Source organism: Protomyctophum parallelum, assembly GCF_964188405.1.
Source record: "Protomyctophum parallelum genome assembly, chromosome: 17".
NCBI classification, from domain to species: domain Eukaryota; kingdom Metazoa; phylum Chordata; class Actinopteri; order Myctophiformes; family Myctophidae; genus Protomyctophum; species Protomyctophum parallelum.
The window spans coordinates 29,009,369-29,022,798 of NC_139719.1; the positions used below are offsets into that span (position 1 = coordinate 29,009,369).

A 13,430-nucleotide genomic window follows, 5' to 3' on the forward strand; every position below is an offset into this window, starting at 1 on the left:
AAACAGTGCAGTAGTGTAAATTGGAACATTGTTTAGGGTTGGTGTTTTTATTAAATATCTTATGTGTGTATGTGTAGTGTATGTGCTCATACATTTGACTTGACTTTTAAAAGGATTGCTTGTGACGAGTATAGCCTGGGAAGCATACCATTTTTGCGTCGGGTCACGCAATCAGTATTACCCAAAATTCCCTGTGATCAAGGGCATCATAATTTTAGTGCCTATACCAATAAAAGCCTTGATGCAGTTTACAAATCCGACAAGTTTCTTCAAGTACTTCTTGGAATAGTTAGTTTGGTATATCCATTGTTTATTCCAACTCGCAGGAGTGACTGGCGAGATAAAAAACAAACAGCTGCTAGCAGAAGCCCAAAACAAAGCGAAAACGGAAACCCCTAACCGGAATAAAAAGGTTTTTTCTTTTTTTTATAACCACAATCACCGGATCATACGAGCGATTTAGGAACACATACCAGGCTTTCCTCCGAGGTGGAATTTAAAGGCTGGTGACCCGAGTTTATGTCACCAGTAGAGAGTGAAATTATGTTGAAATGAAGTGTACGGTATCCATGACTGAGAATATTATTTCTGTCTGGGGCAGCTGTGGTTCCCGGAGGTAGAGAGACTGGCCGCTTGGTAATCAGAAAGTTCCTAGTTCGTACCCCAACTCCCCCTGGGTTAGTGGCAGTGTCCTTGAGCAAGACACTGAACCCCTATACTGCTCTCGATGAGCAGGTTGGTGCCTTGCACAGTTCCTCCAATGTTGGTGTGGGAATGTGTGTGGGGATGTGGGAATAAAAGCGCCATAATTATATGCACTGTTTATTTAGTTACTTGTATGAACAGCTTTAAAAATGTTTTCTGTTTCTTCCTCAGAAATATGTCAACAGTTTAGAAAATACAAGTCACAACTTTCACAAACAAGTCGTGTCTTCAAACCGAAAATCCCCCCTGTAGGAGGTGACAATACTGTTGCAAAACGTATTATGGTCTGTGTATATATGCTCTATTTATACTTTGTCTCACGTTGGTGTCACGCTCTGCAAATAGATAATCTACATTCTACAAGCTCACGGATGCGACACATTTTGAGCTTGTATATCTGCTATTTTCGGTGCATGCATGACACCATTGTTCAGATTGTTGGAGCATAAATTAGGCATTAATCTGTTACTGCTCCCCGTTAGCGCATCACCCCACATTTGCACACATCAAAAGTAAATATCCTGTACAATTCTGATGATAATTAAAGCTTATGGAAGCCAAGCCTTCATTTATTTATTGCAATCTGAGGATAATCCCAAAATGGGCAAATATTAATATTTTGAGTCTTGAGTTCCTGATTGACCTTCCGTGTAATTCATCCGATTTCAGTAGACGCAGTGGCCCATGAAGGGGAAGTACTGTCAATGTTACGTAAGACCTAAGTAAATTAACCTTTCCAATAATTGCATGTTCATTTCAGCTCAGAACATGATGTCATTCATTACTCCGAACACAGCATCACAACCGTGCATAATTGATCACTAATCAGTAAGCGTATTAGAGAGTAGGCCTAACACAAGTCAATACAGCTCAGAATAAATTTAATCTACGGGAAAGAAAATGTTTCTTTACTCAGTTTTTAGGGCACAGACCTTTGTTTCAAGAAATTTGAAATTGGCTGATGAGCCCCTTTAGCTGCATCATCTCGTTTCCTTAAGGGGGTGCACAACCCAACAACACAGATATAAAAGATCAACACAAGGAGCTCTCCCACCGATTCAAACACACTAAATCAGTTTCCAGTGTCATCTAAAACAAATCTAAAAAGACATTAAATAGACTAGAATAGGCTTGACCTAGGTATTCATCAGTGGTGGAAAGTAACCGAAGTACCTTTACTAAGTATAGCCTACTGAAAATAGCTGATCTACAAGCTCACAATATCTACAAGCTCAGGTATTTACAGTCATCACATGTTTTATACGCATACACCCTATAGTCAAAAAGCCAACACGAAGATTATGATGCTATTTTTGCTCCCAAAAGCTCAAAATTACAAATTGGTTTTTTAATTAAGCTCTCAGTTGAGGAAAAATCATGATAAGAGCTCTTTGAAATGTTGAACTCTGCCATTAATCCCTGTGATTAGATCTAACCTGAAGGGAACAGCAAATCAAATCAATGGCCTCCCACGGCTCAGTCAATTTCCCTTCCTCCTTGAGTCTGGCACTCACAACTTTAACGTCGGGGAGAGAGAGGGGGAGAGAGAGAGAGAGAGGGAGGGAGAGAGAGAGAGAGAGAGAGAGAGAGAGAGAGAAAAAACATTTTCTAAATACCAAAAATAGCATATCTTCAAGCTACGAGTTTGTATACCTATTTTCACTACTGATTATACGGTATATAATTGTATGATCATACGAGTATAATTATACAGCTTAAATTGTTAAATTAACACAGATTTTACTGTAACCTACTTTATGAACCATATGTTGTTGCAGCCATGGCTACTACAGTTGACGAAACCCCAGTGCTGGACAAACAAGTTAAGAACGGATGCAGTACTTAGTTTAGACAGTTTTAGACTATAGTCATTGGTTAGACCAGTCATTAGTCCTACAACTACAAGAACCTATATCTCAGTCAAACCCTCACCCTAAACCTATAAACCTCCCACGGGGCAGCACACCTAAACCTAACCTTAACCAATGTCTAACCAATGACTAGTCTAAACTAAGTATGCACCCCGGGCAGTACACCTAAACCGGTAACACTTGCAGATAAGGTTCATGAAATAATGATTAACTAATGCTTAACTAATACATTAGTGCATGCGTGAAGGTGCATGGGTGAAGGTGCAATTTACAATTTACAATTTAGGCATTTAGCAGACGCTCTTAATCCAGAGCGACTTACATTTAAGCAAGAACAAAAGCATGGGAATACATCACATAAAAGCATTTATCATGAAACATGCGTAAGCTAAGAAGGTAACAGTGGAATATCTATATGATGAAACTATACATACACTATACATAATAAACTATACATATTCACTACTATGCTATACATATGTACTATGGCGTGCTATGACTATATACAATACAATTATAGTGCTGTCTACATAACATGCTATAAGTCTGTGTCAAATGCTATCTAAGCCAACAGAAATGCTATCTAAGGGGTTAGGGTAAGTGCTATGGGCCATGATGGAGTCTGAAAAGGTGGGTTTTCAGGCTACGGCGGAAGATTGGGAGTGATGCTGCAGTTCTGACTGCAATGGGAAGTGCATTCCACAGTTTTGGAGCATGAGTGAAGGACCTGCATGCGTGAAGGTGCATGCGTGAAGGTGCATGCGTGAAGGTGCATGGGTGAAGGTGCATGGGTGAAGGTGCATGGGTGAAGGTGCATGGGTGAAGGTGCATGCCTGAAGGTGCATGGGTGAAGGTGCATGGGTGAAGGACCTGCATGCGTGAAGGTGCATGTGTGAAGATGCATGCGTGAAGGTGCATGCGTGAAGGTGTGTGCTCAACAAAAGCAGCTCCCATCTTCAAATCCAGCCGTTTAATGGGTTTATCTGCATAAGCAGCTTTAGTAATTAGCATGAGGTGAGGGCCACCTTTGATGTTGTCACAGGACTCAGTGCATAATATTCCATTCACCACATGCTGAAGCCTGTCTTACACTTTGTCGTAGGACAGTCTCACGTGCCTGAAATACCACCAGTAGAGCTTTGTGCTGCTATTTTTGGCGTATGAATTATGCATTACAATTTGATAAGAGTTACCTTTTTAAATTGCAACAACACGGTTGTTCGTCTATCACTCACTCACGCACGCACGCAAGCACGCACGCACGCACGCATGCAACGCGCGCATGCAACGCACACACACACACACACACACACACACACACACACACACACACACTGACAGTGACTGCTTGACATACTGTATATCAGTATCTGAATGCAGTAAATCCGTAAATCAATCAGCCATTCAGTAAGGTGACGTGAGTTGTATTTAGATAGGAATAAGTCCTTGTATTTTATATGGGTTTTTCTTTTCTTGTGTATTCAAAGTGCCACCTCATTGTAGTCTGGCCTCACCCAGTGCCAGTCAAATGCACGAAATACCAAAGTAGAAGTAGATCAGCTCCATACATATGAAGATCTAAGGGTGGTAGCGGGGACATTCTCTTGAGTGTACAGGGTTTTATGAGGGCCCGGTAGGGCCGGGCCTTAATTTTCGGGCCTGTTGAGAACTCCAGTTTTCGCCGGCTGCCAGGTGCGGCTTCACTAATAACTTTGGGGCAGACCCGTCTAGAGTTTGAATGGACAGGTATAAGTCAAAAGGGAGACATCAAAGAGGAAGGATGGATGGGGAAACATCAATATATGGAATGTCAGAACCAATTTAATATAGATTCCATAGTAAATACGACCTGTGGTCGCAATAATAATATAAAATAAATTGAAATATTTAAAACAAAATTGATTTATGCCAATTAATCAAATCTCGTAATCTCGTGGATGGCACAGTGGGGTACAGTAGCTATTCACAAGATTATCTCGTTCTGGCACAGATTCGGTTAAATAAAATCTGTCAGTACTTCTTCCACCACTGGTCCTTAGTGATGAACATGACCGCAGGCACAGCGGTTTATCCGCGCAGAGCAACAATGACATCAGATAATCCCCCGGGCCACTAAGGGAGAGTTGTACATTGTTGTCAGTACTGTTTAACACATCTCGCCCTCCGCGGACACTCTGTCCCGGACCGCGCTGGCTCAGCTCTTGTGTGGAATTCAATCAAAGGTGGCATTAGGTGTTGTCATTAATCAAAGTGGAGCCGGGTCAATGTTGGGTCCAAAACAGTGAGACGTGGCGAAGAAAGAATTATGAGTCGATGGTTGGTTAATGCTCGCTCTCTCTCTCTCTCTCTCTCTCTCTCTCTCTCTCTCTCTCTCTCTCTCTCTCTCTCTCTCTCTCTCGCCTCCTTCACTTCTCAGTGGCCACAAGAGGTTGATTAAAAGGTCAACAGTCAAAGTAAATTAGTCTAGCTCACTGTTTCTCAACATTAGGTCCGGGGCCCATCAAGGGGTCCAAATTGAACCTTACGGGTCCGTAACTCGAGGGAGTACTTAAACATATTTTGCCGTGTAGATTGGGGGCCATCCCAGAGATTAACAGGTAGAGTACAGGTACAGTAGCTCCAGACAGCTACTCCACAATCTCTGAATGCTATATAGAGTCTGGAACTATATACACATCCCGAAGGCTGAGAATGGAAGCTGTCATCTGTCATTTCCGTTCACGGAAATACATGTTAAAATAGCTTTACATTAGAATTTCCATTTCTGATATATTATAGCAAGCTATAATATGCTTCGCTTATTCTGTTTTTATATTAGGACAGATTTGCGCGACTGTAACTGACTAAACGGAAGCGGGGAGCAGGCTTAGCTTCATAATCTGCTCCAGACTGTATGACGGAAAGTTTGAAAGTTGTGTAAGGCAACAGTTTGCCTCGCAAGATGCAAAATGGTAACAAATTGGGATTGTAGAAATTAAAAAAGGTTGAGGTTCAGAATCACTGAACAAATTTATTCTAGCATGCAGTGTAAAATCATCAGGACACACACACACACACACACACACACACACACACACACACGCCTGCACTGGCACACACACAAGTTGAGTCAAAGCCAAAGATTTACCTTTTCATTAAAATGGACAGCAGGAATGCTGTAGGAGTTAGCAGTGACAGTAATTGGCTTTTAGAAGCACTGACAACTACCCTCATTTCACTTGAAGTTCCCCCCAAAAATATTAATAATGCAAGCACAGGCATTCTGAAATCTGAACAGCAAAATCTTTTGTACCTTGAAAGCTATTAGCAGCATATACAGACATTTTAGGAGGTAGGCCTACATGTGGTCAACATTACCAGACACAAGAATGTGTTTTGTGCGTGTTTCGTGTGTGGGCACTGACCTGACTCAATCAAATGGAACCAAATTCACAAATTATTAATGCAACGCCTGTTTTATAAATTTCCAAGACATTTGAAGGATTTTAGTAGAGCAGTTCTGTCCCTTTCTTTTAATCAACCAAAGAATGAATATTAACTGAAACATATTAGAAGTAACCCAAGCAGGAAATGAAACATCCACCCAAGCAGGGTAATTTCTCTTCTCTTCTCTTCTCTTCTCTTCTCTTCTCTTCTCTTCTCTTCTCTTCTCTTCTCTTCTCTTCTCTTCTCTTCTCTTCTCTTCTCTTCTCTTCTCTTCTCTTCTCTTCTCTTCTCTTCTCTCTCATTCTTAGCACGTCTTAAATTCTAAGCATCTAATTGGTAATAATCTAATCCCGAGCCAGCCATCCTTGCCCAGTCACTGTGCTCAGAGACACCAGCCCAGGGGACAGACAGAACCCCAAGAGGGAGGGACACAACGAGAGAACGTAAAAAAGGCCACACAGGCGAACATACGTTACGCTTGGATTCCTCTGTGTGTGTGTGTGTGTGTGTGTGTGTGTGTGTGTGTGCACTATATTATTTTTTTGTACTCACACAAAGGAATATTATATGAATGCAGAAAGATACAGGTGAAGAAAATAAAATGGCACAACGTTGAGCCATTAGCTCAGTCAGGTAAATTGAGTGCGGAATTTACAAAAGAAGCTAATTAAAAACCCTCTCTGTTAATCACAGAAGTCATTGGCAGTGTGGGGAGCCAGCGGTCTGTAGCCCTGTGCCCTGCTATCAGCACTTCTGTCAGCGGTTGCACAGACAGCTCAATCAGACAGCTCTGCTTAATGAGCGCTTACTGTTATCCAAAGTGCTCTTGGAGAGAGTCATTTAGGGTCCAGCTACTAGATGGCGCAGACGCACAGCTTTTTCGTACACTTACAAGCAATTTTATTGGATCGTGGCAGTCGAACTCACCTCGACTGTTGAAAGTTGTTTTCCCTCAGAACGGACAAGTTTGCTAAACCACTAGCCTGGCTTTGAGTTTAGCCTGCTGCTCACAGGTAACTATCCCATAGCTACACCGCCAGCTGTCCATCCTGCTCATAGCCCTAGCTCGGACACGAGTCATCATCAGGCCCTCCTGCTTCCAGCTAGCTCCAGCACTGCTACAACTAGCCCGTCAAGCGATAGCTAGCTAGCCACAGCCCCGCTACCCAACATGCAGCCACCGATAACCTTACAAGCCATACAAGCCAGAGGATCACAACCTCACTACCTAGCCTAGTTTATCTTCTCTATCCTTTTTAACTGCAATGATGAACCTCCACAACCAGGTTTTTCACACACCTTACTTGTAATGTCCATCCATCCATCTTCAACCGCTTAGCCGTAGTCGGGTCGCGGGGGAAACAGCTCCACCAGAGAGCTCCAGACACCAGAGACCCTCTCCAGAGCAATATTGGTAACTTCCTCCTGGGGGATCCTGAGGCATTCCAAGGCCAGTGAGTCGATGTGATTCCTCCAACTGTGCCTTGGTCTCCTCCCAGTGGGACGTGCCTCGAGCCGAGGACCTCCCTAGGGAGACGCCCGAGAGGCATCCTAACCAGATGCCCAAACCACCTAAGCTGGCTCTTTTCCAGGCGAAGAAGCAGCGACTCTACTCTGAGTCTCTCGTGTGACTGAACTTCTCACCCTATATCTAAGGGAGACTTGTAATTGAGACTTGTACTTGTAATGTGACAAGAAAGATTGATTCCATAACACCCTGAGTATTCACTTAATCCATTAAGTCAAAATTCAAAAGATGTCTTCTAAATGTTTCTGTATCAGTGGTGCTCAAACTATTTCATGGGAAGGAACCCCAAACTTATATGTAATTGGCCGCGACCGCAATCTGAAAATATGTTGTTCCAGGGACCCCCAAGAAGATTTTAGTTAAAAACTTTCACTCTGAAAGAATATATATTCAAAGATTTGCGCCACATTTTCACGATTTTTCAAAAATAGCAGATCTACAAGCACATAGCGCAGCACCGTTTTCAATAGCTAAAGTATAACATAATGCTTAAAACACCAAAAGGGGTTCCCGTCCAGAATGGGTTAAACTCTGAGACTGTGAGAGTTACAGACTTGTATAGGGGTTCAATTGGTTACTTACAGTGTGGATATTGCAACGGTGAGATTTTAATCTTAAAAAGTAACAAAGAAAAGTCATGGTATTTTTCTTTCCAACTTAAAAAAAGTTTTCATTGTGATAGCGATCAATATAAACGTAATGTTAGTTCCATTGATCCAAGTCAGAATCAATGGCCCACCCATCTGTCCGCTTAACAAGGAAGCTGATAGAGATCTTCAAGTGGGCCTGGATCCAGAAAGTGTCGACGACCATTGGTCTTCTATATGTTCTAGTGAATGCTGAGCTCCGCTCAAAGAATTATAGTGTATAGTTATTGTAAAAAAAAAAGAAGACAATTGCAATGGAGATTGAACTCATTTTTCTCTGTTACAGAGATCTAATTGTTAATTTGGAAATTAAGAAATGAATTCTGGATCAATATACTGATGAACAGAGCATAACGTTAACTTGAATCCAGCATCTCTCCATGCGCGGGCTCATCTGAGCCATCTGAGCAGCCATCTGCTGGGTGAAGCAGTAACATAAATTCCACCTCCCCAGGGACCAGAATATATTCCCTTTCCTTTCCGAGATCTTTAGGATAAGATACATCTTCAACCTTATCTTAAAGTGAGCAGCAGTCAGGAATAGGAACTAGATCGTGAATGATGCATCATCTAATTTTACACAGCACATGATTGGTAGGTACAACAACGATATGTGCTGGATGTATCAAGATACAGTAACATGCCTGAAATGTGCACGGAGGATGTACCTGAAAAGTATTGCCTTTTCACTTGAAGGACCCCCAGTTTGATGAGCATAAGGCGGCAAGGCCACGTACCTAAACAAAAGGAGAAGGGGGCTCTTGGGGAATCAGGAGGTTGTTGGTTCGACCCTCAACCCGCCCAGTATAGTGTCCCTGAGCATGACACCCCCTCCCCCACCACCACCACCCCTGCATGCACTACACCCGGGAGCTGTAAAGACTCCCCTTCCAGCCACACCTTCCACAAGGACCTGCAATGGCATAGAGTCCACAGCAGGGACTGTAGGAAAAAGAAACAACTCATGTTCTTTCAGCACTATACAGCAGCAAGTCTGTGCCCTTGGCTGGCGTGGGGGTGAGGGGTGGTTGGGGGACAGCATGCTGCCCTTTCCTCCTCCCTCATCCTCTCCCTGTATAAGAAATACACTCGTCAACTCTGAACATTGAGTGAAATCTGAATTGAATTAATACTCAGTGTTTTTTTACTGTGCACGTGACGAGTAATACTGACTTGTAAGAGTCTGTTGTTGTGTTGTACACTCTCAGAGGAACAATATGAACACTTTACTGTGCACCACAAAGCCTGAGAGGCTATAGTACTTATAGCAGCATGACGAATGTGAGACACAAGGAGACAAGGAGACAGAGAGAGAGAGATACACAGACAGACAGACAGACAGACAGACAGACAGACAGACAGACAGACAGACAGACAGACAGACAGACAGACAGACAGACAGACAGACAGACAGACAGACAGACAGACAGACGTGGAGCTGAGGGAGAGAAAGAAGAATGCACACAGAGCAGTGAAATGAACAGAGACATGCAGGCAGAGAGAGAGAGACAGAGACAGAGCTAGAGAGAGAGAGAAATAAGAAAGCAGTAAAGCTTTAGGCTGCAGGCAATCTATATGAGCTCTGGGAGGTGTGTGTGTGTGTGTGTGTGTGTGTGTGTGGGGGGGGGGGGGTAACATTAATCTCATGCTCTTCCAGGGGGCTCGGCAGTGGGAGCGACGTGGCTGCCATAGCTTTGCAACTGTTTGTCTGAGTTATGACCGGGCCCCCTCCCCAGGCCAAGCATAAGATAGCTACATCTCCCCTGCTGATTTGCTCATAAATTCAGCCGGTGTCACCAAAGATCCTGCAGGGCCCGTTGTTCTGCGGGCAGCTTACAGAACATGGACGATGAGAGGGCCACGGCCAGCTTGTTTTATGTCTTGTTTAGATGACGGACAGAAACAACAAATCATACCGTGCTGCTGTTATTGTGGCAATTATGTGACTATACAGTGTGTGTTCTGTTTGCATGCTTATTAAAGCCTCAATTGGGTCTGTGTTATGAAACAATCGATGCTGAAAAATGTGCTTAGACCAGCATGTGAGCCAGAGGTCCTCTCCTTAACCAAGCCATTCTGCTGAAAAATGCTTACAGTCCAGAAATTACTGTAAGCATTAGCCCTCACTGTTGACAATTACCCTCTCGCATCCCTGGAGTTCATGGCGTGAACCTTTGTCCCTGGTTGACACATGCGAGTGTGTGCATTTATATCAATGCAGGGCAAGCATGCCTGTGCAGTGTGCACACAGTCACACGCACGCACGCTTGTGTGCGCGCGCGCGCGTGTGTGTGTGTGTCTATACACACACACTGATGCGTATAGGCTACTCTCTGTCCTCTGAGCTCAGGGTATAGTTTACAAGCATTACAAAGGCTTACTGTAGGGTTAGGACTTGTTATGCAAGGTAACTGACCCTATTGTGTTCCCTGATGCCTCCCACATGGATTACTCTCAGGACTAGACAGGTAGTGAGACTAAACACAAGACCATGATGTCCCTAAATCACATTTCACCGGCTGCCACTATAGCAAAAAATAAAGGTAAACTGGGGTTTGGGCCCAGGCCGTAGCGTAACGGTCTGGGCACCGGACTGGTGATCCAGTCGCGGTGTGCCGCGGGTTCGACTCCCGGACCCGACACGGCCTTTACCGCATGTCATCCCCCCATCTCTCTCCCATTTCCTGTCAGCCTACTGTCTGTCCCTTAAAAAATCAATAAAAGGCGTAAGCCGCAAAAAAAATATCTTAAAAAAAAAAAAAAAAACTGGGGTTTGAAAAAAAAAAAGTGTCTGGATCTGGACCATGACAAAACATTTATTATAGTTATTTATGATAAAGACATCAAAACATGACATCCCCCTGTTTCAGCAACAACAACATATATAGCCCATTTCGGAACCCGCCAGCACAAATACAAAAAAAGGTACAGTAGGCTAAGCAACGACAGAGCTGTTAATGTCCCTGTATACCTTGGATTCTGGTTGGCTGGGAACAGTAGCCTGGGACCGCTGCAGGTCCCGATGCTGTGGCTCGTTCTCCTCGCTGATCTCCGTCATGTCGAAAGGGGCTAAACACTAAATGCTGCTGCTACATTCATCGTCCATATGATGGTCGCACATGAAGGCAAAGTTTCGAGCGTCAATACTTAGATTTGACCAACCGGCGTCCATCCACTCCAGTGTTTAGATTCTGCATGGGAGCGCAGCGCCGCGCGGCTCCACAACTGTGCTCCGTGCTTCAACACTTTGATAATTGGAACATAATGTATCCTCGCCTCGTGAAACAATTCAATATTTAAGTAGTAGTAGGCTACAGCTATACGCTTGTGTGGCTAACAGCATTTGATAAATACCCGACGACTCAAAGCGACCATGAGTGTATACATTCACGTGTATTATGATTTATCCATTCATTCTTCTCACTCCGTCGTGGATGCTTACGTTCGCAAACTGCCAGCCGGCGCTCCGACCGACACGCGTTTTTTCACTCAAACTTTGGTTGAGTCTGGAACGGTGCTCTGTGTCTGGCCGCTATTGGACCAGACGCGCTACGATGCATCCACAGTTCCACACGTCACGGACCGGCTGAAAAAGATCATGACGCTCGCAGCAGAGCAGAGGGTGGTACAACTTCGCCGCAGGCGCGTGTGTGTGTGTGTGTGTGTGTGTGTGTGTGTGTGTGTGTGTGTGTGTGTGTGTGTGTGTGTGTGTGTGTGTGTGTGTGTGTGTGTGTGGGGCACACGTGGTGAGGTGCAATCAAGCGTGCAAGCGTGCTGCAGTCTATATATGTAAGCAAAACCGATCATGAGAGTTGGGTTATAAAAACCAAAGTCACAACGGCTGTTTCAACATGGTCCTGAAACTGATTCAGCACCACGGACAGCGCCTGAGTCACTGAGCCTCTCTCCCCTATTTCCCCTCAACGTTTTTATGGCCGTTCGTTCCCTAAAGATGAATGGCGCAGATAAAACTGTCGACCAGGCTCTGAAGAACTAAATTAGCTGTTAGGCATACAGTAATACAGCAGACATTTTGGTCACATTTTTGGTATTGACATGGCCAAGGCACAGACAGTCTGGAAGAGGTATAGACTACTATAAAGCAGCAACACCTAGAAATACTCAACATAGAGTAAAAGAGCAAAAGCATTGGCATGAAAATATAGCCTACTTACATTGCCAAACTAAAAAAATGTCATTATTAGTATGGCCCATTTCACAATATTATGGGTTAATTAGTGCATTAATGTGATCATCACTTTAATATTGTAACTGGTAGGTGGGTCTCATTTTAACTATAGTGTTGCTGGGTAGCTTAATGTATAATAATCATAATTACTTGCACAAGCAGAGCGTGCAAGTAATAATTTCGCCCGGTCTGTGTGCACCGTGCCAGCCAACCCGCCACTCGATGCGTATGCAAATAAAACAGCAAATTTGTGCCTGGTTTGCTGGGACCAGATTACATAAATGACCATATGTCTTACGTCATCATTTAGAGCTAGTCATACGTATACTATATACATAATCAGTAAAATAAAATAGCAAATTGTGCCTGATTTGCTGGGACCAGAGTACATGGTGTGTATATGTATGACTAGCTCTCAATGATGTCGTAAGAAATATGGTCATTTGTGTAATCTGGTCCCAGCAAACCAGGCACAAATCTGCTGTTTTATTTGCATACGCATCGAGTGGCGGGTTGGCTGGCACGGTTTTTGGCGCAAAGTAACCACAGTATACCGCTAATCAACTTACAACTATACATACTCTATATAGTATATGTGTATGTATACGTATGTCTTACGTCATCATTTAGAGCTAGTCATACGTATACTATATACATAATCAGTAAAATAAAATAGCAAATTGTGCCTGATTTGCTGGGACCAGAGTACATGGTGTGTATATGTATGACTAGCTCTCAATGATGACGTAAGAAATATGGTCATTTGTGTAATCTGGTCCCAGCAAACCAGTCACAAATCTGCTGTTTTATTTGCATACGCATCAAGTGGCGGGTTGGCTGGCACGGTTTTTGGCGCAAAGTAACCACAGTATACCGCTAATCAACTTACAACTACATACTCTATATAGTATATGTATATGTATACGTATGTCTTACGTCACCTTCATGTCAAGATTAGGCTTTAAACAATTAAATACAAATCCAACTACAGATTACGGAAGTATTTTAGATCATGTATATTTTAACAAATGTGAAAGTATTATTACAGAAATTGAAGTTAGAGA

The 13,430-nt window shown here is 43.3% G+C and overlaps 1 protein-coding gene across 1 annotated transcript in view; it reads right to left on the bottom strand.

The window, feature by feature from the left end:
- LOC310875191 (SH3 and cysteine-rich domain-containing protein 2-like) overlaps positions 1 to 11,235 on the bottom strand; it is a gene marked incomplete at both ends in the record, with an annotated part of 50,333 nt that extends 39,098 nt beyond the window's left edge. Inside the window, one exon of the mRNA XM_083788332.1 lies at positions 11,149 to 11,235. Within this exon, the coding sequence (XP_083644458.1) occupies positions 11,149 to 11,235 (87 nt within the window). The remainder of the gene's footprint in view (positions 1 to 11,148) is intronic.
- Between the last annotated feature and the right edge of the window lie 2,195 nt (positions 11,236 to 13,430).